General features: G+C 33.5%; 11 protein-coding genes across 11 annotated transcripts, besides 2 other annotated features; 6 read left to right on the top strand and 5 right to left on the bottom strand.

Annotated features, from left to right (window-relative positions):
* Nucleotides 1-547: 547 nt before the first annotated feature.
* On the top strand, nt 548-3,013 carry TVAGG3_0036660 (uncharacterized protein; the record flags this gene model as incomplete). The annotated part of the gene is made up of 1 exon (XM_001325489.1): nt 653-2,785. The coding sequence occupies one exon, from the start codon at nt 653-655 to the stop codon at nt 2,783-2,785; it is 2,133 nt and encodes a 710-aa protein (XP_001325524.1).
* A 135-nt stretch (nt 3,014-3,148) lies between these two features.
* On the bottom strand, nt 3,149-5,414 carry TVAGG3_0036650 (ATP binding; the record flags this gene model as incomplete). Its single annotated transcript, XM_001325490.1, has 1 exon — nt 3,194-4,996. One exon carries the CDS (start codon nt 4,994-4,996, stop codon nt 3,194-3,196), a length of 1,803 nt encoding a protein of 600 aa, XP_001325525.1.
* Nucleotides 5,415-6,515: 1,101 nt separating this feature from the next.
* On the top strand, nt 6,516-7,433 carry TVAGG3_0036640 (cysteine-type peptidase protein; the record flags this gene model as incomplete). The annotated part of the gene is made up of 1 exon (XM_001325491.1): nt 6,516-7,433. One exon carries the CDS (start codon nt 6,516-6,518, stop codon nt 7,431-7,433), a length of 918 nt encoding a protein of 305 aa, XP_001325526.1.
* A 25-nt stretch (nt 7,434-7,458) lies between these two features.
* Nucleotides 7,459-7,681: a mobile genetic element.
* Nucleotides 7,649-7,681: a terminal%2Cinverted (terminal inverted repeat of tvBac_53III transposon ID:TVAGG3_0036630).
* A 1,520-nt stretch (nt 7,682-9,201) lies between these two features.
* Nucleotides 9,202-10,287, top strand: TVAGG3_0036620 (spectrin binding; the record flags this gene model as incomplete). Its single annotated transcript, XM_001325492.1, has 1 exon — nt 9,202-10,287. One exon carries the CDS (start codon nt 9,202-9,204, stop codon nt 10,285-10,287), a length of 1,086 nt encoding a protein of 361 aa, XP_001325527.1.
* Nucleotides 10,288-10,623: 336 nt separating this feature from the next.
* On the bottom strand, nt 10,624-11,313 carry TVAGG3_0036610 (negative regulation of mitochondrial outer membrane permeabilization protein; the record flags this gene model as incomplete). The annotated part of the gene is made up of 1 exon (XM_001325493.1): nt 10,624-11,313. One exon carries the CDS (start codon nt 11,311-11,313, stop codon nt 10,624-10,626), a length of 690 nt encoding a protein of 229 aa, XP_001325528.1.
* Nucleotides 11,314-11,325: 12 nt separating this feature from the next.
* TVAGG3_0036600 (negative regulation of mitochondrial outer membrane permeabilization protein) lies at nt 11,326-11,562 on the bottom strand (the record flags this gene model as incomplete). Its single annotated transcript, XM_001325494.1, has 1 exon — nt 11,326-11,562. The coding sequence occupies one exon, from the start codon at nt 11,560-11,562 to the stop codon at nt 11,326-11,328; it is 237 nt and encodes a 78-aa protein (XP_001325529.1).
* Nucleotides 11,563-13,824: 2,262 nt separating this feature from the next.
* TVAGG3_0036590 (Chain I 40s Ribosomal Protein S8) lies at nt 13,825-14,850 on the top strand (the record flags this gene model as incomplete). Its single annotated transcript, XM_001325495.2, has 1 exon — nt 13,828-14,421. The coding sequence occupies one exon, from the start codon at nt 13,828-13,830 to the stop codon at nt 14,419-14,421; it is 594 nt and encodes a 197-aa protein (XP_001325530.1).
* A 32-nt stretch (nt 14,851-14,882) lies between these two features.
* Nucleotides 14,883-16,762, bottom strand: TVAGG3_0036580 (low-affinity phosphate transporter PHO91 family; the record flags this gene model as incomplete). The annotated part of the gene is made up of 1 exon (XM_001325496.1): nt 14,883-16,436. One exon carries the CDS (start codon nt 16,434-16,436, stop codon nt 14,883-14,885), a length of 1,554 nt encoding a protein of 517 aa, XP_001325531.1.
* A 664-nt stretch (nt 16,763-17,426) lies between these two features.
* TVAGG3_0036570 (uncharacterized protein) lies at nt 17,427-17,861 on the top strand (the record flags this gene model as incomplete). The annotated part of the gene is made up of 1 exon (XM_001325497.1): nt 17,441-17,776. One exon carries the CDS (start codon nt 17,441-17,443, stop codon nt 17,774-17,776), a length of 336 nt encoding a protein of 111 aa, XP_001325532.1.
* Nucleotides 17,862-17,959: 98 nt separating this feature from the next.
* On the top strand, nt 17,960-22,721 carry TVAGG3_0036560 (protein kinase protein; the record flags this gene model as incomplete). Its single annotated transcript, XM_001325498.1, has 1 exon — nt 18,037-21,390. One exon carries the CDS (start codon nt 18,037-18,039, stop codon nt 21,388-21,390), a length of 3,354 nt encoding a protein of 1,117 aa, XP_001325533.1.
* Nucleotides 22,722-24,245: 1,524 nt separating this feature from the next.
* TVAGG3_0036550 (uncharacterized protein) lies at nt 24,246-25,343 on the bottom strand (the record flags this gene model as incomplete). Its single annotated transcript, XM_001325499.1, has 1 exon — nt 24,283-25,281. The coding sequence occupies one exon, from the start codon at nt 25,279-25,281 to the stop codon at nt 24,283-24,285; it is 999 nt and encodes a 332-aa protein (XP_001325534.1).
* Between the last annotated feature and the right edge of the window lie 10 nt (nt 25,344-25,353).

Genomic DNA, 25,353 nt, shown 5'->3' with positions numbered 1-25,353 from the left:
ATATCAACTTCATTTATATTAAACATCATCAGGGCTAGAAGGCACGAAGTGCCTGGAAGCCCCACTACCTTTTTTTTTTTTTTTTTTTTTTTTAAATCGAAAAAAGATTATTGATGAAGCAATATTTATTTTTGACTTTAATTTAGCGATACTTAATTTGATAGGGTTTTGTCTTATTAATTTAAATTCGATCCATTGGTGAATTCATCTAAAATTCAGCAATCGAAAGCATTTCAAAAAAAAAAAAAAAAACTGAAAAAAACTGAAAAATGAAACCATCATAAAGGAAGTCAAATCTGTTGTTTTTCCAGCAAGGGGAATGCATCAGTAGATCCGTATGCGTCTATTATAGATATTGACCTCCACTTGCTTTGTGCAAATTCGATTTAATTTCTAAGAAAACTTGATTATAAATTTTTGCATTTTTTCCTATTTCGAAAAACTGACATATTTTGATAGAAAAATTCAAATCGAGCAAAAACAAAATTTAGTATAAGCATAGCAATACAATACCGAGTGACGGAATTTACAAATTCTCTCAAAAAATGTTTACATCATCACTCTCAGAATTGCAAGGAATTAACTATTAGAAAATTCATACACATTAGTTTCAATATTTTGATTTTTCCTTACTTTTTTAATAAATTATATAATGTCTAAATCCCATTTATCCACTCCTCGTGCTGCAAGTACCGCATCACGTAAATCTCTTGGTGTTAGATCGATGGTACAACAGCCGCATATGGTAGGTACTTTAACTTACAAGCCAATGCGCGCCAAATCGAAAGCATCAAAAATGTCAACATATGAACGATTAAATCCATTATTACCAACAAAAAACGCAAATATACCAAAGGAAAAGCGCTTGGCAAACTTGATTTCAACGTTTGCCGCTAAACTTAATCCGTTTTTACTTGATGATTCGGCAAATCAATTAGAATACTTCGAAATTTACAGAAAACTCAAAGCTAAAGTTAATGATAAGAATGATTTCTGGAATTCCTGGTTTGAATTCAAAACAAAATTTTTAGATGACGTTGAATCGGCAAAGGAAGAATATAAAGATTCCAGAGCACCAGAAAAAGTCATACAAATGTGTCACGACAATTTCAACAAATTCTCACAAGAAATTTCCGAAATTCGAAACAATCATAGAAATAAATTTAAGAAATTTTATCATCCTAAGTTCAAAGAATTAATGAACGAGTTCAACCAAATGCAAAAGATCATTGATACCAAGCTCAAAAGGCACAACGAACTGAAACTTTTTATTCGCGACCTCCAGTTCATTATTATTCAGCTCGAGAGCTTCCAAGACATGCTTCCTGTTGAGCACGACAGATTCTTTAGCGAACCATTCGATCCACAATTTACAGATACTCAATTTTCAAAAGCTCAAATTGTTTCTATGGTTTTGGCACCGATTAAAGACACAATTACATCATTAAAGATGTTTATGGACCCATCGATTGTTACAGAGCAAGCAAGCAGTGAAATCCAAAAGATCGAAGATTCAATAAAGAATTTGATCGGAGACCCATCGAATAGATTGCAGGCCAGGTACAAATCGGAGAAGGGCGACAACATGAATGACGAAGAAGCCTCAAAAATCAGTGATTTGAAAGGAATTATTCAAGAACTCGAAGAACAAAAATCCCAGCTTGATTCGGAGCTCCAGGAGAAACTAAGTTACAAGGAGTCGAAGATAAACGAGATTACAAGGCGCTCTGAAGAATGGGAGAACGAGAAAAAAGAAATTCAAAAAGAAATCAAGAATTTGTCCAGTTCCGGAAATTCTCCTGAGAACCAAGCAAAGAGGATCAAGCAGCTCGAAAAGGAAGTCCAAGAAAAGGAATCCGAGTTAGCAAAATACGATGAATCAAATACAAAGCAACAGTACAAAGAAAACCAGAAGAAATTCGAGGAATTAAGGAATCAGCTCAAAACAATACAGACTGATATCATTTATCAGAGAGCTCTCATACAAGTTAAATCAAATTCACTTTCACCTGAAGTGAAGACATCGTATACACGATATTTGGAACTTATTAAGTCAACATCTTCACAAGAACACCAGTTGGAATCGATTCAATTCGTTACAAATAATTATCGAAATTTCCAACAGAGATTCAAAGGCCAATCACCAAATCTTCCGCCTGTCGAGGACCCATTAGATCGTTTGCAGTTAATGGCTGATAAAAATAAGGCTTCTTTTGACAAAATTGAAGAATTGATTGAAGAAAACTACAAGATAAAGGACAAATTACTAGCTGCCCGCACTGAGATGGCTTCAACATATGCATTAGAAGAGATCAATGCCGAACAAGGCAAAAAATACCAAAGAGCGATCAGAAGATTGCAGAAAATCATTACTTCAGAACCTCTCGCTCAGGACACACGTCCGGTCCCAATTGTTTGGGCCGAAGCATTGTTGAAGCGAGCCGAAATTTCTGAAGTTCAATGTAAAATTGATTCATTCACAAAAGGAACAGAAGGATCGGAACTCGCCCACAACATCAAAGATAGTGTTTCTCAGTCAATGGTTAGTGTTCAGGCGAGAGAAAACGCTTTGTCAACAGTAATTAAATCAATTGAAGATGGAGATATTGAAAACATTGAAGAAGAAGCAAATAGAGTTGAAAAGGAATCAGAAAGAGTCAAGAGAGACCTTGACAATTACTCTGCTGCCGTCAAAAAGATCGAAGATAAACTTCAGCTCAAAGGAAATGGCGGAGACCTCAACGACAGAATTGCCGCAATTATTGCTGTTATATCTAAGAAGTGAATAAAAATTATTTTTTGTTTTTGCTTAATTGAAATTATTTTTATCCAGGGCATTGAAAATCACCCTGTATTAGAAGGTTCATATCTACTGTTTCAATACATAAGAAAAATTTCCCAGAAATTAATTAATATAATCAATAATTGTGACTAATAGTGATGGAAGTATTTAAATATTCACTTCCTGCTGTAAGAAGTATGTTTAAACTCCATTCTTTTGATATGTACTGATTGATCTACACCACTTTCACAAGTTTCTAATTTGATTATGGGATAATAATGCATATTAAGCACTTTTCCCATTTAATAACTGTTAGATAATCTAACATTCCATCTTTTAGTATTTGAAGTCGTTAAATAAGTCAAATTTACAAATAATTAAACTTTTTTTTATTATAACAAATAATATATTTTATAATATTGCATGAGCTTCTGTCTTCTTGATTATATCATACAGTAGAGCGCGAGTCTTCTGGTCATCTAATTTGCTGATTTTTCCCATTATTTTATCAATTTTTGTTCTGAATTCTTCTTGTTTTGCATTTGATTTCTTTCCAGAAAGTTCATTCAGAGCGTCCTGGTACTGGAAAGAACTCATTAAGTACCCTTCGTTCTCTTCGAACCATTCTTTGACCTTTCCTCCCTCAACATTCATCAGAGCAACTTCCAGTTCTCCTTTGAGACGCTCTGAAAGGACTCCTTCTTCATTCCGAAGTTCAATTTCGGTCATCAGGAGTCGGAAAGCGTCAATTTGATCAGAACTGAGTTTATCATGTACCATAACATTGTATTTAATAGGTTGTCCTGATACTTGTGATGTTGTAGAGACTAATTCGATAATTCCACACTCATTTATCTCAAAATCAAGCTTAATCTTCGTAACTTCCTTCTGTTCGAATGATATCTTCATTATATCGCCATTATTTCCATAAATTGTCACATCTCCAACTGTACAAACGACTATTGACTTCTTTTCTCCGTATTTCGTACCTGATTTGAAGAGAATGTCATTAAACATTGCATCAGAAGGAAGTTTGTAAGTGATGTATGTTGGATAACATGTGATGTCAGTGACAATTAAATCTTTTGAAACAGAAAAATGGGCTGCACCGGCCACGATGCACTCGTCAGCATTAAGGGACTGTCGAACATCGCATTCAAACACTTTCTGGAAGATTTCCTTGACGCAAGGAGGCCGAGAAGCTCCGCCATAAAATTCAATGAAGGAAATATTTGGATTATTCCTTTTTGCTTCACGTGCAATGGCATCTAATGTCTTTAGAAGTGGAGAGACTGCAGTTTCGAAGTCAGTTCTCTGTACAATTATTGAAATATCTTTTTCTCCTATTGAAGGTACTTCAAACTTCATTGATTTGTTGACAGAAAGAGCGCATTTGATCTTTTCAGCAGCCCTCTTGAATCTTTGTATCGATCTTGTATCGATTTCGTTAAAATTAAGATGATATTTTTCTTCAGCTTTCTCAATTAAGTAATCCGTAAACAGAAGTGTAAAGTCGCGACCGCCAAGATTTTCTTCGAATACGTGGTTCAGGATTTTAATGGATCCTTTTGTAATTTCCGCAATTGTAATTGTAATTGAAGAATCGCCGAAGTCAACGAAGCAGATTGTCTGAGACTCCTTTGGATCTTCAGGTATAAATTTCGGATGTTCATGGCAAAACTTGACCACAGAAGCCGTAGTTGAATTGACCATGCTCTGAACTTTGAATCCAGCAATATCTGCGCCCGCAAGAATGATTTTTCGTTCAATGTCACCCCAAAATGGTTCAGTAACAAACAAAAGTTTCATCCTTCTCGTATCTTTGTTTCGAAGAAGTAATTTTATTATGAAAGCAACTAATTGCGCCGGTCTGAATGTGATGGTTGACCCATCAAAAGGTATTGCAACACCTGTAAATCCATTTTCTATTTGGACAAGTTTGTATGTAATTGTTTTTTCAAATTTTTTACGATTTTCGGAGTCCCATTTTAAGCCTATTAATGATTTTGTGTTTGTAATTGTTCCATCGAGATTTTGATTTTGATAATCTGCGGCCATTTGTCCAAAATGTAATCTTCTATCCGTAAAACCTAAAACGGATGGAATTAAGCGTTCAAATGTTTCACTTTGGAGTATATCAACACCATTTTCACGAGGTGCTGCTGCTACAGAGAATTTATTGCCAAGATCTAAGGAAATATAATGAGAATTCATTTACCCAGATTTTCCTTACTTTTACCACTCCCCATGTAATTTCTGGGGAAAACGATAATTCATTTTTTTATGGATGAATAGATCGTTTTCCTAGAAAGGACCTCATATCTCTGGCTAAAAAGAGTGTCAGATCCTAAATAGGTTATTGATCTAGTGTACAAATCCAATAAAAAGCCTATTTTTTTGGCTTTTTTGGTGCTCATTTTTTCGAAGATCTACATGAATATGGGGAAACCATCGGATTTTTTTGGTTAACCCACATCTTCATGTAGTCTGGACTATCTTTCCTCGAAGGACCTCTTTACGGGTGTAAAAACTCATAAAGTTCTCAAAAGATTCATTCTCGATCTCCATGCTGAAAGAATTTACAATAAAAAAGAGATCTACGCATCAAACTACAGCCATAAATGAACTGAACCCCTAAAGCTCAGCTCTTAGTTTATCAAAAACGTCGAAATCCTTCTCATTGCAATCAAATTTTCTCAATAACTCATAAGAAAAATCGAATTTTGATTAAGCCGATGTTATAGGTATCACAAATACTACAAACTTGAGCAATATCGAAATTGCCAGCAAAAGTTTGAAATTGCATTGCTCATATTTGTTTTGTAAACTAAAAATCTGCTTATATTATTCATTAATTTTTTATATATTATTCATATACTTTAATAAAAACAATACTATTTCACCTTAAAAATGAATTTCATAAGTCAATATTATTTTTTTGAAAATGTATCAATTTTCGATTAAAACAACATGAGAATAAAATTTACGCAAAATTATTTTAAAAAATGGTTTAAAAATTTACAATAGATGAAGAATAAGATTGGAAGAAGTTTTGAAGTTTAATTTTAAGAAAAAAAATTCGGATATTATTCATGGATCTAAGTAATCTGATATTTGAGTATCGGCACTATGCATAAAACATATATTTATAGTTTTTTTGGATTTTTATGATTTTAAATATATTCAAATTTGGCAATCCAATAGATTTTTAAAAAATAGGTAAATAAAAATAGATTACATATGCAGCAGATTTAGAACATGAAACAAATCTTATAGTGACCCAAAAAAAATTCATGATCCAAAAAAGAAAAAAATTAGCTAAATGAGAATCAAACCTTGGCATAATGAATTATTATGTAGGATGTTTACACTACAATACACCGGCAGTTCGAAAAATACCCTTGGTGGTTCTATTTAATAGCTACTCCCAACGATAGGCGGTGTCCCCAGCTTTAGAGAGGTGGTAAAAGTAAGGAAAATCTGGGTAATACAAATTAAATTTTCTTTACTCATAAAAAGTGGTAAAAATTTAAAAAAGTTAAAAATGGTTTGATTATGGAATATAATTAATTTGAAAAATTCCAAACTGCCAACAATTTGAGAAAATTGCATTGAATTTGATTGAATGGATTTTATTTATATATTTTTGAATAATTTATTATTACAGGTATATTTGTTTTACGTTGTCAAAATTTTCAAAATTGAATAATTTACATTTTCTTATAAAAAAATAATGTTTATTCAAAGTCATGAAGAAAGGTCTTTTCTAGGTTGGATGCGTGAAACTGGCAATATTTTTACTGGAGATGAATACAACTTCCGCTTTGGCGTTTGGTTATCAAATAAAAGATATGTTCAAGAACATAATGCTGCAAACTTCGGTTTTACACTCGCTATGAACAGATTAGCACATTTAACTCCAACAGAATATCGTTCTCTTCTCGGATATCGCTCTAGTAAAGTTGAAAGAAAAGTTACAAAATCAAATGCTGTTGCTGCTGATCAAATTGATTGGAGAAAGAAATGTGTTGTTAACGAGGTACAGAATCAAGGTGCATGTGGATCTTGCTGGGCCTTTTCTGCGATTCAAGCTCAAGAATCTCAATATGCAATTGTTTTTACCCAGTTATGGAAGCTTTCGGAGCAAAATCTTGTTGATTGTGTCAAGAAATGTCACGGATGCAACGGTGGAGAGATGTACATGTCCTACGATTACGTTATTCAAAATCAGAAAGGAAAATTCATGCTAGAAACAGATTACCCATATACAGCTAGAGATGGTGTATGCAAATTTGATGCATCCAAAGCTGTATCACAGATTTCCAGGTACGAATGGGCAGATTTAGGAAATGAAGATGATCTTGCCAGAAAAATCTCTTCTATTGGTCCAGCATCTGTTGGTATTGATGCATCTCTTGCTTCATTCCATCTATACTCAGGCGGTATCTATGAAGACTCGGCCTGTTCGATGTGGAGCCTCGATCATGGTGTTGGAGTTGTCGGATACGGTTCTGAAAGCGGAAAGAACTACTGGATTGTTAGAAACTCGTGGGGATCTGCTTGGGGAGAGAAGGGATATATCAGAATTGCCAAAGATAAGGAAAATATGTGTGGTATTGCCACAGAAGCAATTTTCCCAATTGATCAGTAAAAAAATAATTTTTTCACTTCATTTTTAAGGGTGCACTTACCACTTTCTGACATGCTCCCATAATATCAAAATATCTATATTGTGATTGCAAAAAAGTATAACAGTAATATAAAGTACTAAGTGGTGATTTAAAATAACTTCATCCCGATCAAAGTTAATAACCTTTTTTACCTTAGAAAATTTGGATAAAAAAACTAGAATGTCAAAAAAATTGAGAGAATGTCAAAAAGTGATAAGTGCACCCTTAATTTAATGGCAATATATGAGCAATAGATTATAGATCTGAACTTAATACAAAAATTTCACAGTATGCTAGACTCTAATCAACATATACATCATTGCTGTTGCGGCGATATTGATTTTCACATAACCTTTAAGCCAACATCTATATATTGCATATTTTCAAAAATTATATAACAAATTTGAATAAATCAATAATTTCAATGGAGAAAGTTCATTTCTAAGCTGTTATAATGGTAGATATGGAACAATTGTGTTATAACACTACCTTCTGAATGTTCCCATTACAAATGTCTGTGCGAATAGTGTCAGAAACAAATGAATTAATTTTTTTTTGTTCACAAATAATGAAAAAAATAGTTACCGTCAGAAGTTACAATTCTAGACTGAAACATAGTAATTCATATATTATGTACACTAATATATTATAGTATATATGGCCGCATGTTGCAACCCAGATCAACCATGGACTTGTCTGCATCAAAGAATGCTCATGCAAATGTTCATTTTACTCATTATAACTCTATACATAGCTATAATACCAGTATAATATCTACAACAATTATAATTCATTTAAGATATTATATCTATTTATTATTGTATTTCTCTGATCTGAGATATTACTCTCGCTGGTTACTTCGTAAACTGTTGAAACTTGAGATTTTGTCCCAATACAGAGACCCACAGAGCAACTATGGGGTGACAAAAGCAGGGTATTAATAGCTTTCATATTGCAAAGAATATTCCTGCATCTCTTACAGCCTCTGCTTTTGAGATTTTTTTGCAATCAGAAATTCAAGATATTTACACCAAATTAGTAAAAACACATTTTAATTAAGCACATGCATTTTTACATATAATGCAGTATATCTTCTTGCATAATAACACACTTTTTCAAATAACAGATTGAGTTAAATAAGAAAAATGACCCGGGGAAAAAATTGATGTCAGATTTTCTCCGAATTTCAACGTTTTCTTCGATTTTACCACCACTATGGAAAACGTTGAAATGTTGTGGTCTTTGTTCCCCATATGTATAGCAAGGTATTTTTATCCTAATGATTTTTAAAGATATTTTAAATGGAAAATTCCATATTTTTTGATGGTAAAATTAAATTTTTTGGTAATTTTTAAATTTCATTTTTTTTCATGTCTGCTCAAGACATTCACCAAAATAAATACAGTGAATTGCGAAGTACCTATAAATACTATATCGATTCATATAATGTATTGTATCAGTTGAAAACAGAAAAAAAGAAGATTTAAACTCGATTTACAAAATGATCAAAACAGGATTGATTGATTCAAGGAAATATCCTCCCCAAAATATTATACGAGATATTTTAAAAATCATCCCGTATAAATATCGCTATTCAAAATCATATTTATATATTGTCAAACTCATTTCTGATGAATATGGTATCACAAAGTTGAACTTATTTCAAATTTACCGTTTTATAAAGAATATGGTATTATTAATTTTGAAAATCTCAAAATTCATCCAGAAAATGCGATTCACAGAGCAATTATGCATAATGACAAAGTAAAATTCATCTATTTAACTGAAAGAGATGATTTTGATATAGATCATAGGTTTATAGGCCTTTCATATCTTGCTTGCCCAGGTAAATGTTCATTACTTGAATTATGTTGTTACTATGGAGCAGTTGATTGTTTCAAATTATTAAGAACGAAATTTAACTTAGAAATAACTTATATGTGTCAAGAGATCATTAGTGAATGTTTGAAATATCAAACACCAGATGAAGCATGCATGAATTTTGCAATTATTTCACACAACATTGATTTTGTTACATTCTTGATGAACGAATACAATATAACGATCAATTTATATGATTGCGGAGCATATAATAATCTTGAATCATTTTTAGTTTTTTTCGATCAAACTAATGATTTTAACATATGTTTTATTTATTCAGCATGGTTTGATATTCCATCCTTTTGCGAATATTTCCTTTCACATGGTGCAAATATTAATGAAAAAGATAAATTTGGAAGAACGGCTCTTCATTATGCATCACAGAACAATAATATAAAAATAGTTGAGTATCTTATTTCACACGGTGCAAATATTAATGAAAAAGATAAAGTTGGAAGAACGGCTCTTCAAAATGCAGCACGTTCTAATAGAAAAGAAACGGCCAAACTTCTTATTTCACATGGTGCAAATATCAATGAAAAAGATATAGTTGGGAAAATCGCTCTTCATTATGCAACACTGCAAAATTATAAAGAATTTACCGAACTTCTTATTTCACATGGTGCAAATATTAATGAAAAAGATAGAATAGGAAAAACCGCTCTTCATTATGCAGCAGAATTTAATAGAAAAGAAAATGCCGAACTTCTTATTTCACATGGTGCAAATATTAATGAAAAAGATAGAATAGGAAAAACCGCTCTTCATTATGCAGCAGAATTTAATAGAAAAGAAACTGCCGAACTTCTTATTTCACATGGTGCAAATATTAATGAAAAAGATAGAATAGGAAAAACCGCTCTTCATTATGCAGCAGAATTTAATAGAAAAGAAACTGCTGAACTTCTTATTTCACATGGTGCAAATATTAATGAAAAAGATGTAAATAAATAAGCCCCTCTTGATATAGCATTAAAATTTCATAATGTTTATATACATCAGATGCTTCTTGAAAGAATAATTAAAAATTTCAATAATAATTAAAAATTTGGATTCAACATGTGTTTTTCTAGTGCAGGGTTTTCATTCTGAGGCTCCAAGCGAAGAGTAGGAGTTCCAGAATGAAAGCCCTGCCTTTTTAAAGCCAATAAATTAACTTTTATCATTAAGGGTGGTAATATTAAAGTACTTTTATATTCAGAATCCATTCTTTTAAAACACTGTGTAAAGAAAGCTAACAAAAAAGTTTAACAAAATAGAAATTTATTATTTAAATAAACTAAAAAAAAATTAAATCAAAAGAGGATTGATTTGGGCATCTGAGACAGACGTGTCTCTTCTCAATAGGCAACAGCAGCAAGATTTCACCCATTTTTCACCAATTTCTTTCGTATTCTTGAATACAACAGATCCAAGAATCATCAATACGAATCCAGCTCCTTCCAAAAATGCCCAATAAGTAATAGCTTCTCCAAGATTTTTGCTCAATGTGTAGTGCAAAATGACCATAGTAGCCCATATGAAAATAGTTGTTATAGCATGTAAAATTGTCTTTGCAACAGCTGTTACATATTTCGTGTAAGCAAATGATGACCAGTTGTAGAGAGTCAAACCAAAGATATCCAACAGAACAAGAAGCAATATCTTATTGTTGTGGAATAACATGTACATGTCATTCTTGAAGTTTTCATATGATCCGTGATCTTTTCCTGGAATTCTGTTAACAACAGGATAAACAACAGCAAAAGATACAATGGATCCAGCAATTCCTTCAGAACCAACAAGGAATAGAGAGTTGATTGGTTTGATTCCAACACCTTTCATCAGCTTTTCTTCAAGAACATATTGAATTGACTGAAAAACTTGTCCAGCAAGGCATAAGCCAAGTCCAAATAAAGTTTTGATGAAAGATTTCTTGTGTTCTTCGTTTGACATGTGAACTCCAACTGCTGAGCCTCCAACGAAGGCTAAGCCGAGCATAACAAGGAAGATTCATAGGTTCTCGTATGAAATTGGACGCTGGCCGAGGAACATCCAGGTCAAAAGTTTTGTAAATACGATGATGAAACCTTTAAGAATCGAAACGATACTTGCATCGACGTAAAGTAGTGCAATTCCTGATAGTACTGTGGCTGAAAGATCCAAAGTTGCAAATAAGGCTGCATAGAATGGAAATTTCCAATTAAGTCCACCTGTAGGATTACTTAATGCTTCTTCGCGAAGAAGCATTAAGGATGTCAATTTGGAAGAAAAGTGAGAAAATTCCTAAAATGCCAAAAATGAATTTCCAAACGTATTTTTTATCTCATTTTTTTGATTTTGAAAAAAATTTGGAGAGAAGATCTCTTCGTTTTTGAATTTTATCACGATGGTTTTAAAGTATATTAGACACATGTATTGATATTACTATTTTTGTATATTTTGAGAGAAAATCCCCAAAAAGTAAGAAAATCTAAGACGGTTTGAGAAAATATATAAACTATTGAAAATTTGAATTAAACTTCTAATTTGGAAAGAAGAAAATTCAAAAATCGAGATTTAGACTCAGCATCAAATGGAGAACAAAATGGTTCTTCATATGAAGGAAAAAAATTTTCTTGAGAAGAAATAGAGTTTTTAAAATTTTATTGTATGTAATGAAATAAACAAATATTAAAATTATTTTTTGATAACAAGAAAATTCCCAACAGAAAATATTTGAGACAAAGAAAAAAAGAAAATTGAAAAATATTACTCTTCTTTATATTTCATGAGATTTTAAATTTATTCTCATAAAATTGACAATTTTATACGTTTAGATGAAAATAAGTGATTTTGCTTGAAATAAAAGTTATTGTTTGCTTACAGCTATCAAATAGATTTTTGCTATTTTGATTAAAATTTGTTAATCAAATTAATAAATTTTTTCTAAATATCTTAAATATCTGGATCACTCACTGATACAATGAATTGAACGATAAAAATAATACAAACTCAAATAAGTTTCCTGTTTTTCAACTAAAAAAAAATTATGCAAATTAAATTAAATTAAATTGTTTATTCAAATATAAAACAAAGATGAAGTAATTACAGTTATCATAAACTTTATGAATAACTCTGTAATTGGTTCAGATTTTCGTAAAAATATTTTTATTAATATCGATAAGAATACGTTTACCTACTATCACAACATATCGATAAACAAGAGTAGAGTGATTTTTATCATCGAAACTTTTTAAAAGCTGTAAGCTGGAAGTAAAAATCTTGTTTTTTCTGAGTTAGTTGTAGAACTATTGATGTACGAGTTATCATTGTGATGTAGAATGATGTCAATGTACTGACTGAAGGATATGAAGTGAATTGAATTTCATTGAATTTCAATTTGATCAAAATTTGTTGAAATGATATGAATGTGTCAACATCTGTATCACTCTCTTTCACTCCTTCCCTATTCTTTCGAGAACGAAGCTAGCTCAGCTTTCGCTGAGCGAATTGACACTTTTGATGCCCTAAACGTACATATTCTCAAATTTATCGAAAAAATTATACCACCCAAACTAGTATATTCTTATTTTAAATATGATATTATCCTTAGAAATCACACTAGAATATATTTAAATCAACTTTTAAAAAAGTTCGAATCCTGCGCGTCTCACTTTTTAAATTTTCCAAAAGGAAAATTATATTCTCCTAAAATGAAAACAATTTTCCGAATTGACATCCGTACTCAAAATATACAAAACTAGTAATATCAATACATGTGTCTAATATACTTTAAAACCATCGTGATAAAATTCAAAAACGAAGAGATCTTCTCTCCAAATTTTTTTCAAAATCAAAAAAATGAGATAAAAAAATACGTTTGGAAATTCATTTTTAGCATTTTAGGAATTTTCTCACTTTTCTTCCAAATTGACATCCTTAATTATATTTCTCAAGCTGGATGATTACTAATAATTCGGAGTATCTGATGAAAAACAAAATTAATAAAATTCAAAATCTTTCTAGCAGTTTGCTGTTTAGCATAAAGACTCATTTGTACATCTAACTATGGACCATATTAACTATTCCCACACAATCGAGGAATGGTATTGCAGATGTTTATGAATGCAATATTTGTATGGCGTGATATTTGTTATTTACATCATATTATTAATTTCTTAGAATGTCATAGCATAAGCCATGATTTCGGTAGGAGAAAATTACTCTTATAACGCAAGATCCTTACGAAGCATCTTTATCAATGTGTTATTTCATTAGAACTCAGCAATAACATACTTTATATATGTTTCCTGGACATGGAAGAGACTAGAAATGCAATTTTAATCAGATTAGATAAAGTTCATTATCTGAGAAGTACAATGATCACATATAGTATTCTGTTGGTATGTGTCTCATAAAATAATGTGAAATTTTATTGTAATTCGCCTTTGTTGATGCTCTTTTGATCTTTTTGTCTAAAATTAAATTGAGAACAAATTGCGGTTTTGACGAGCTGCTCTTCCTTTTTTTCTAATGGGTATCACACGTATGGGAGACCTTAAGCACACAAAGTCCGGCGCTCGCCAAGTCGCCTGGCGTAAGAAACGTAACTTCCTTGCCGGCCGTCCATCTGCTCAGACACGTATCGGCGAGAAGAGAATCCACGCCGTCCGCGTACGTGGTGGCAACCTCAAGATGCGTGCTCTCCGTCTCGAAACAGGCACATTCGCTTGGGCTTCTGAGAACTGCACACGTAAGACACGTATCCTTAACGTTACATACCACCCAGCTGACAACGATCTTGTCCGCACAAACACACTTGCTCGTGGCTCCGTCGTTTCCATCGATGCTGCCCCATTCAAGCAGTGGTACGAACGCCAATTCGGCAAGGCCCTCGGCAAGTCTCAGTACGTCAAGCCAGAGAAGGTCACAGACAAGATGACACAGCGCTGGGCTGCTAACAAGGATGGTGGCGTTGTCGCTCCAGAACTTGTCGCCGAATTCGACCAAGGCCGTCTTCTCGCTGTCATCACATCCCGCCCAGGTCAGTGCGGCCGTGCTGATGGCTACATCCTTGAAGGTGAGGAACTCGCTTTCTACTCCGACAAGATCGCCAAGAAGAAATAAAGATATTCTCTAATCATTTCACCTCAATTACAACTCTATTTTAATAACCAATGGTACCGCTTGAGTAGTTAACATTATCAAAGATATTTCTTCAAAATTTAAATTACAAATCTTCAAATATATCTTAGTATATGCACTACTAGCATTCATTTTGAACTATGCTTAGCTTGTTACATGAAATATAATAACAGAGAGCAATGTTTCAAATAGTTTCGAGACAATATATCCAAATTACTGGATTGTGCTCAATCAAAATGTCAATTGATAAGTCTAGTCAGACTTTTTTTTTCTCAATATATATAGCAAATCAATAGATCAACGCGTAAACAACAGAGTTGGTGAAGTTCTCTGGATTGTGCTCAATCAAATTGATAAGTCTAATCAGACTTTTTTTATTTCGAAATAAGAAATATATTATAAAAAGAAAACAAACACTAATTAAAGAAATAAAAACTAATAATTTATAACTTTATCTTAGCGATGAAATAGCCAATAGATGCTACGACAAATATTCCAGCGAGCACAGTTGGCCAGCCATATTTGAAGTACTCAGATCCCTCAAGGAATGTGATCTGTGTTACTTCCTCTCCATTTCCAGGCTTGTGTCTGCAAACACCAGACATCAGAGCGTTGGGGAATGAAGAAATGTGGAAGAGCTGAGCACCAGAAACCATCAAGGCGGAGAGAACGACCATAAGGTTCGGGTGATGTGTTGGAGCACCCATGACAGCAATAACTGGGTAAAGAATGGCCGCAGCGGATGTACTGTTAATTAGAGATGCAAGGACAGCTTCGATGAACAAGAAAATGAGGAGAAGTGGCCACAGAGGGATGCCACCGAGTAATGAACCAGAAACTTTCGCGACTAAGTCGAGAAGTCCGGAAATCTTCATTGCTTCGCCTAATGCAAGGCCACCGCCCATAAGAGCGAGTGTTGACCATCTGATTGTATGGAAATCTTGTACTGTAAGCATTCCACTGCCAAAGAAAGTGACAACAGGGATCATGGAAGTAATTCCGACATTTCCGAGTACTTTAGGGAATGTTTCGTTAAGTGTCCAGAGGGTAATTGTTGATACTGTAATGATTGATGCGAATGTGTGCTTGATTCCCCATTTCTCGTATTCTGCGGCTGTTTCTCCGACGTAAATTTGGGAACGCTGTGGTTTGAAGCGGAGTAAGAGGTAGCCCCACTCAAGGAAGAGGATGACGAGTGAGCATGGTACGCCAAAGTACATCCAGAAGAGGAAGGAAATGGAAATTGGAGTATTATCGTGTACATATTTAACAGCAAGGATATTTTGAGGGGAAGCAATGGTTGTTGGCATACCACCAGCATTGCCGGACCATGCAATGCCGAACAAAATTGCTTTGATGAATGGATCATCTGGATCAAGAGATCGAATGATTGGCATGCTGAATGTAAGAACGAGAGTTGTTGATGCGACATTGGAGAGAAATGCAGCGATTGCCCAGTTAAGGAGCATTAATGTAAGAAGAATAAATTTCGGTTGTTTTGATAATCTGCGAAAAACAAGACGAGAAACACGATCTGTAATGTTGAGTTTTGATAAGCATTCACTCATGGTCATGGAGCCAAGGAAAACGAATATAATTGGATCCATAAATCTCCATGCGAATGTTGAAGCCAAAGTTGCAGCTGGAATTCTCTTTCCTGTATTCTTATCGTAACCTAAGCCAAGCCATACACCAATAAGTGGAACAATATAGGCAGCAGCGTAAGCAGGAATACCTTCTGTACTCCAGAGAAATGCAATTGCACACAAAAGAGCAAAACAACTGTGTGAAATGGGATCTAGTTTCCAAAATGGAAGCATATATACCACTCCGAAGATTAATGCTGCTGATATCGGAAGAAAAGATAATCTTTCCTTCTTGGCTTTCTTTTCTACCTTAGTTGTGGACGTGGATTCCTCTGTGAAGGCAGAGATATCGTTATCTTGATTAACAAATACCAAAGGCGCATTCTCCTTTGGTAAGAGGCTCTGATTCATGGTGGATGTGATTTTTTTAGTGCTGTCGGCTCTGTATTTTCATCGTTACCGATAAGTAGACTACTCAAATTGATTGAATTTATATTTTCAGAGGGTTTATCCGAATTCAATTTTATTTTATTTCTTCTTGTTTTTTGTTTTTCTGATCAACTTTTGATCCAATCAAATGGCACATTTGAAATAATGATCAGACTTAACGAAGCATTATATTAACTCTCTTAGATCCCAATAAGAGTTAGCGTTTCGTATTTCGAATTTAACCCTCAAGAAGAATACATTTGAACAGAAAATTCAAGATACACATTTAAAACTATTTATGAATATAAGCTGAAATACCTAAAGACTATCAGTTAATTTTTTTTCTCATCATGGCAAAGACAACCATGATTTCCTTTACTGGAAATATATTAAATAGAAGAAGTATGATTGGTTTCACCCTAATTAAAGCAGAATTATTGAATAATTTTTTAGCTCGATATTTATTTTGTTCAATGCCTTATATATATAAGTGTACATTCGCACCACTTGCGTTAGAATGTGGGATATTCTGTACGTTAATCACAAATCATAGCATATTGAAAAATATATTAAGAATTTTACTTAATATTACAATCTTTTGATATTTTTAAAATTATTTCCTTTATACCTAAGCAATGGGGCCTTAAAATTGATAAAACAAAGTGATTATTTAAAGCTAAACACTTTGTTATGACATAACTCAGGTTATAAAATGATTAATAACAAAATTAGGGCCCATTCACAGCTTTATATTTTCCTAAAAATTCCAAAAAAAGTTCAAAAATTCAAAATTAATAACAATAGATAAGATTTTTTAATTGAAAAAATTTAATCATTAAATAATTTGGAAGAACATATAGAAGATTATTCTAATATACAACACGAGCGGATCTATATAAACTCCATTATTGTCCCCCATATCGAGTTTTCGATCAGACGGAAACAATAATAAATATAATTTTAGTCATTCCAAAAAAAGTTTACAGATGTTCCCAGGTGGTCCAAATCCTATCCAGCAAATGTTTCCGCCAATGTCAGCACCAAGACCTCCTAAAGTTTACGAGCCAAAATACTTTGAAGGTTTATTAAAATCTTTAGTTGCAATTCTAGTTGGAGCCATTTCACTGATATTAAATGTTCCAATCAAGGAAGCTTCATTAACATGGCTTTCAATTCATGTTGGCATATCATTTTTACTTCATCTTACAGGTTTATCTGCTAAATTCGATTTTGCAGAAGAATGTTCAGTTCTATTTTCCCATTTTGTTGCCATGGTGTTAGTATATATTATTACTTACAACGTAATCCTCGCACTTAATTAAATTCTTTCTGAAATATTTTATAAATATATTTTATTATGATCGAAAACTACATCATTAGACTTAATAAAGCTGCTTTATATACAAATTAATCAAGATTTTCTTTTGTGAACATTCAAGAAATATATCTAATATTTGATTTGATTTTGAAAACTAAAGAATATCCTTATATTTCATAATTATTTCAAATTAACTGATAAATCTTAATATATTTATGATAATTAAACAAGAAATCATTTCTCACTGTGTGCTAAATAAAAAAAATGCCTGTCGGTAATGATACGATCACAACATTACCAGCATGGCTTCAGAATATACGTAGTGAAGCATATAGCATCCTCACACAATATAAAAATATTGTGATCCATCGTGCAAAGCTGGCTTTGCTCTGTTCGGAATTATTGGCATTTCATAAATCTCAAATAAACGTTCCGAATAGACAAGTCACACCAGGCGAAAACACAAACTTACAGCTCTTATCCAAGCTCATCACAGATATGAGAAATGTTTTTATCAGCTTTTCAGAACAGAATTTTCTTCAAGTTCTTATAAAAGCAAATCCATGCAAATTCATTAACCAACTTAATGAATTCCGTGTTCAATTTAACAAGTGCTGTATCGAGCTGAATTTCACTAAAAATGAGCCTTGCCCAATTAATCCAATCCAAACTCGCATTGATGATGCATCAGATATGGCAGGCATCATCGAAATGATCGATCTTGCTCTCGAGACGCAAGCAAATCGCTTTACAGCCGAGCAAAAACAAGTTTTCGAATTAAGAAAGCAAGAATGCATCGAAGCAGTTGAAAAGTACAACGAAATCGAGGCAGCATCCAAAGAACAGAAAGACCAGCTTCTCAGAAACATGACAGCCGAAGAAGTTACTGAGAATTTGAAAGAATTCAAAGAATGGAATATCAATCCAGACGATTTCGAATTACAAAAGCGCTTAGGTTCAGGCACTTTCGCCGATGTATACCTCGGATATCAGAAATCTACAGGTCTTCTCGTTGGATTTAAGAAATTAAAGACACAACAATTCAAATTCCACGATTTCCAGATGTACAAGCGTGAAATACAAATTTTCTCCTCTCTGAAACACTACGCAATTCTTCCTTTTGTCGGTGCATCAATCCAACATCCATATTGCTTAGTCACAGAGTTCATGTCCAATGGCAACTTGTTCGAGCGCCTCAGAAAAGCTACAACTCCGTTCGACGGAACCAGGAAAACCATATGCGCGTTAGGTATTGCGGAAGGTATGGCTTACATGCATTCCAAGAACATAATGCATAGAGATCTCAAGTCTCTGAACATTTTGCTCGATTCCGATGACTTCCCGAAAATTTGTGATTTCGGAATGTCAAGAAACATCGAAGGAGCTGATGTTTTGACCGGCGGTATCGGTACGTACAGATGGATGGCCCCAGAAGTGCTTGATTCCAGACCTTATACGTTCAAAGCAGATGTATACAGTTATGCGATCGTTCTTTGGGAACTTTTGACTCAGGATGTACCTTTCCATGGCCTCAGCGAAATCCAGGTATCCATGAATGTCATCCAGAAAGACGCCCGTCCACTATTTCCACAAAATTGTCCGCAAAAGATTGTCAAACTGATCAAGAGATGCTGGGACAGGGATCCAGACCAAAGACCAGACTTCGAAACCATCGCGAAAATGTTCAAATGCGGACTAATTAGTTTTCCAGGTACAAATCAAGACCAAGTCAACGCCTACATCAGCCAATTCTCCAGTCACGAGAGCAATCTTGGCGAGTTCGACATAAACAAGGTCACGGAGAAGAGTATCGACCAAATTATTATGGAAATGGAAGGAGAACAGACAATTTCAACTGCTCTTGCCAAGCTTAAGCTTATTGATGATAAGAACAACTGGCAGAACCTTTTGAGGAACTCAGAAGTCATCAGAGCCATTGTTGATCAGATGAAATCCTGCAGTTTGGCACAGACATCATTTGACTTAGTCCAATGCTTCTATCCTTTATCGTGCGATTCCGTTATGTGCCAATCCTTCGTCAAACTCGGTGGAACTCAAGCACTTCTTGAATTAATTCTCAAATTCGGTTCCGCGAACATGCCGAAAGCCATTGAATCACTTACAAACGTCATGGCTATTGACAACAACGTCAAACTCACTGCCGAACACTTTGCAAAACTCGCATCTTTCCTCGGTACAACAGAATTATCCATCAGAATCAGTTCCACGGATCTTTTATCACTTGTTGTCCGTCGTAGAGCCTTCGAAACAGACACAGCGGTGATTTCGATCATTAATTCCGTTCTTGGCAACGCAATTCGTGAAGCCAAGCTTGAACTCCTCAAAGCGACACTCAAATTGATCAAACTCCTTCTTCCTTACCAGAAAGCGATCAATTTCCTTGCAAGAGGCGAAGGTCCAACGACAATCTTAGATATCCTACAACATGATGACGAAGAAGTCCTCTGCGACACGTTAGATATCATGAGAGCATTGATTGGAGAGATCCAACAACCACAAAAAGCCATACAATCGTATTCTTCCTTGTTTGTAAAAGTTGTTTCTCATGGAAGTATACAATTAATGACAAAAGCATTGTATGTTGTTGGTGTAATTGTTCATTCTCCATTTGCTTTCAAGTTATTTAATGATTCTGAACCAGGTTTCCAACAGTGTCTCAAACAAAACAACACAACAATTGCTGCTTATTCATTGCAATTGATGTTTGCTTTGTTATCTAATCAGAGCTCTTTCCAAGCGTTCTCTGGACTTGGTGAATACATTGTTCCCCACTTGAACAGCGACAAACCAGGAATTGCAGCTTTGGCAGCGTCGTGTTTGACAGTAATCATAATGAATTTGCAAGATAAAGTTCAAGGAAAAGTTTTCGTTGAAACTTTGGCAAATTTTGTCAAAACCGCTTTAAATAATGACATTTTAAGACAACCAGCGTTGAGACTTACTGGTGTAGTTTCTATGTCATTTGCTGGAGCCAAATTCTTGGATAACAGCGGCTGCATTCCTTTGTTGCAGAGTTGTCTGTCAAACAGTGATTGCGAAACGAGAAAACTCGCGTTCATGGCTTTCGCTGCTTTCACACAGAGTTATCCATTGTCTGCAAACGCAAACAACGCTGTTGATGACTTCGTGAAGGCACTGGATGATGACAAGGTCGCTCCTTACCCGTTGATCTGCATAAGATGCATAACAAGCGATCCTTGCGGTGCTTTGCATTGCGTGCAACACATCAACAGAATTACGAAACTTTTCGAAAATGATGATGATGAAACATTGGAAACAACGTTTTCTACTGTTGAAAACATTGTTTCTGATCCAAGTAGTGCAGGAACATTGGATACAAACCATGACATCAAATGCGTTGTGCAGGCAATGTCGAAGTTCACTTCTATTCCTGCATTTAGAGAAAGAGCACTCGCGATTTTGGATGAAGCATCGAAATTCCACTACGGAAGAGCTGCTCTCAGAAAGTACCAGATTGTGGACTTCTGCAAGGAACAGATAAACAACTCGTCTGTGCCTTCAACACTCAAGAAGTACTACGTAAGAATTATATCTAGAACAAAAGCTTCTGATTCTGCTGACTCAAAGAAATCTTAAGAATAAATTAAATAATTTTTTTAATAAAATTCACTTACCACTTTCTGATTTCATCTCATAAAAACAATAAATCATTACTTTAAAGAATATAACATTTATATCAGATAATATTTTAACTTTCTTCAGATAATAAAATTTTTTTTTCTTTTCAATAAGGACTACAATCTATTGGAGAATCTGCATTTCAGTGGTGCTTATAAAGTACAAGTCATCACAAATATCTGATTGTTATTTAAGCATAAGGGTTATCATATTCAGGCTTAGTTTCGGGACTAGAGTATGAAGATTGGACAAATAGGAGATTGTTGTTGTTGAAGAGCTTAGTATATTGAAGGAGTAATATTGTTTGATTGTTGTTGTTGCTGCGGCTGTTGCTGTTGTTGTTGCTGCGGCTCTTCTTGATAAATGTCATCTGATGAAGTTGAATCAAATGCTTTAGAATATGTAGATGAAGGTGACTCTAATGATGATTTGCGACACTTTTGTTTACAGCAAATACAGCAACAAATAGCAATAGCAATACCAATAATAACAAAAGCAGCAATAACTATGAGAACAATAGCATAAACAGGAAGTGAGTTGGACTTAGTTTGTGGAAGAGTTTCAATAATGATTGGTGTATTAAAAACATGATTTTCTGTGGAATTATCATATTATTTTTCAACACTTTTGGAATCAGGATTGTTTGAAGTGATTGTGTAATAAGTAACTGGAGTAACAATGTAAATGTATTTAAATCTAAGCAAAATTAGGTGTTCGTTTGTAACATTAGTAATTCTTTCAATGGGTATGCCTCCATTTGTGCTAATATAAGCAAGGTTTTCGTCGCGTCTATGTTGTTCAATTGTAACATTTGTTTCATAGTCATTAACGATGCATAAAATATAATCAATCTGGACATGCGGATTTTCTGGAGGAATAAAATATCTGTCTGTCCCTGATGGTCGTAAATAGAAATCCAGGATCTAGAGTATTTTTGGAGCAAGGAAAACACCAAAATTAATAATATTTCCGCTGGAAACTGTAGCTATATATTTTGCATTGAGTTCTATTATTTTGTAAACCGAGTTATTGATTGAAGTACTGTTGAAATGGAGACTGGGATCCTTATTTACAAAGGCAATATAATAAAATCCGTCTCGTTTATCAGGAAGATTGAATTCAATAGTCGTACCTGTGGGATCAACATGTGGGTTATAGTATCCTGTGGTATTAATAGTTAGTGAATAAGCAAAGGTCAAAAGTAAATAGAGCATTATCAATTGATAATATAAACGTTCACTAAAATCTTTGATTTATCATTTAGACCCCTACCATTCATTTTAAATTGCACTGTCTAATAAGTAGATATTATATATGCAGTAAAAATTTTACTTCGATGTCAATCTTTTTTTTACTATTAAGAGCTTTGTATATAAGTGAATAAAAATATAATGCATACCTGGTCTAATCATAGGGATTCAAACATTAGCTTTACATAAATATTGTTATGCAAAATGTTGTAAACAAGCATTCTTTTTTGAAAATTTCTCTCAAAACAGAAATATAATGAGCAATTATAAGAAATATGTCTCATTCTATACACATATGATAAAAGTTATGCTGAGACAAAGTGAGGTATTCAATGAATTAAACTATTTTTAAGAGAATGTTATGTTTAATAAGATGATATTATCATTTCTCAACTAGGATGTGCTACAATATGACTTGGTGAGAAGAAGAACTTTTATCATATTCAAAAAAATTTATTTTCATTAGATCAAATTGAACAATATTTTTTTACACGCTTTATAACAAACCCATACATATAAATGATTGTAAAATGGTCAAAACCTACTCAAATCTAAGTTTGAGTTTCGTAATTTGAGAATGAAAAGTTAAATTCCATCCAATTGATTTATGACTAACATTTATAATAAAGATATCGGTAAGAAGTTAATCTTTGAAGGAAACTTTATGTACTCTTCTTATTGTATTCGAAATTTAATCTTTGGTAATTATCACCGAATCTTTGCAGGGATACTAAGAATCTATCTAGTTTCCTTCTGTATTTCGATGTTAGCTAAGCTTCAAAGTTAATTTTTAAAATAATGGTATATTTAAAGGGAGAAATCTTTAATTTATGTTTAGCCTTTTGATTGTATATGCATTGTATCTAGCGTGGAATGGTTTTCGATGGATGCTAATAAAACATTTTTTAAAATATTTGAAATGCAATTATGAAATCTTGAATTGTGCAATTTCGACGATCTAGATTTAATGGAGAATTGAAGGCGCATCATTGCTATAATTATTATATCCAAATTTTAATTTGATATAGAGTTAGCAATCATTTTTCATAAAAGTATACGTTTAATAAAAAATCTCGTGTTGCCCAAGGTATTCAATTCTATCCCCGTGTTGCCCAAAAGTACTCAATATTTGAGAGAAATTGAATAGTTTACACCCGTGTTACACCCGTGTTGCTGCAAAAAAATAAAACCCGAATATGGATAGAAAATTTAGCAACGATTGTACCAAAGTTTTCTCACTTTCTTGATAAATTATGTAGTCAATTTCATTAATCTCAGCCCAGGATTCAATGCATTTTAAAAATGGAGCATATATTGAAATGGACTGTCGTATCCATTGAGTGTAATCTAATCCAATATTGAAATAAAAGAGAATTTGAATTTCAATTTCTCGAATTAACAAGATAATGCACTAAAATGCTTTGTGTGAAATTCTTGTAGAATATGTTACATTTTTTCCTTCATTGAACTTGAAATTTTAAAATTTAAGTATCTATGAGTTTAGTACCTACACAAGTTATCGATTAAAATAGGGTTCATAAGTAAAAAAACTTGAAATTCGATATAAAATTAAATTTTTACAAATAATATAAGAATAAGTCTATTTAGTTCTAAGCGTTGTATACATACTAATAGGCCTAGATTTAGCGAAATGCACCAATTGAGCAATAGCAAAAGCAGCTCCAATAATAAACAAGAAAACAAAGATAGCAACCAAAAGAACCTGGAAATCACTAGCAACAACAACTATATTTCCAACTTTTTCGCAGTCAACTTCTCTGAATCCAGAAATTGTCAAATTAATGTCTGTTTTATCGAAAACTAAGCCAACTCCTGTTCTCAGAACGTTGTCAAAGTTGAATTTAGGTGAATCAAATACGCAATCGTACAAATGGCAGCCTCCACCTTGAATTTCAGACAAAATTCTTCCGGAATTCCTGTAAAAAACAAAGTTTTTGACAACAGCATCTGCTCCTTGTAGATAGATGATGCCTTGGGAGCATGAGTTGTTCACAAAAGCACCGTAAATTGCATCTCCAACAGTTTTTTGCTGATAAGAGAAAGAAAGAGCAGCACCTTTCCTCTCATCGACTGCTATGTATCTTCGTACTTTGAGAATCTTGCTATTTCCGTGAGCTAATCCTGCAGAATAATCTACCGTTGAATGTGAGACGTTTATATCTAAAGAAGTTTGGTTGTTATGCCAGAAAATGCATAATCCGTACCAAGTGGTCCTTGAATGGTCAGGGCAACTTTGATATGAATTCATTTCGTGGAAAGTAATACCGTTTTCAGTTTCAGCATAAATAGTAGATCCATCACATCCATTAGTTTTGCCTCCCACGCACAATCCGAAGCAATTCGAAGAGATTATGAGTTCAAATACTTGAGCGTAAATTGCGCCGCCTCTTCCAAGTGATGTACTATTCCAAAATATGCATTTTGATACTGAAATGAGATTCGATCGTTTTTCGATGTGAATTGATCCACCTGCTTCTGTATTATAAAGATTATAAAATGAACAATGAGAAACAGTGAAATTTTGGGTGGTAGTGAGAGAATTATCGAATCTGAGATTCTTATATTGTGTGGTTTCCATTTCTGCTTTACTGGATACTAAAAAAAGACAAAACATGTTTTTGATATAAGTTTATATCGTTTACAGGCGTGT

The sequence above is a fragment of the Trichomonas vaginalis genome, chromosome IV (genome assembly GCF_026262505.1).
Source record: "Trichomonas vaginalis G3 chromosome IV, whole genome shotgun sequence".
NCBI lineage: Eukaryota > Parabasalia > Trichomonadida > Trichomonadidae > Trichomonas > Trichomonas vaginalis.
Note: the sequence above shows the minus strand (reverse complement) of the source record. Positions and strands in the feature narration are given on the sequence as shown.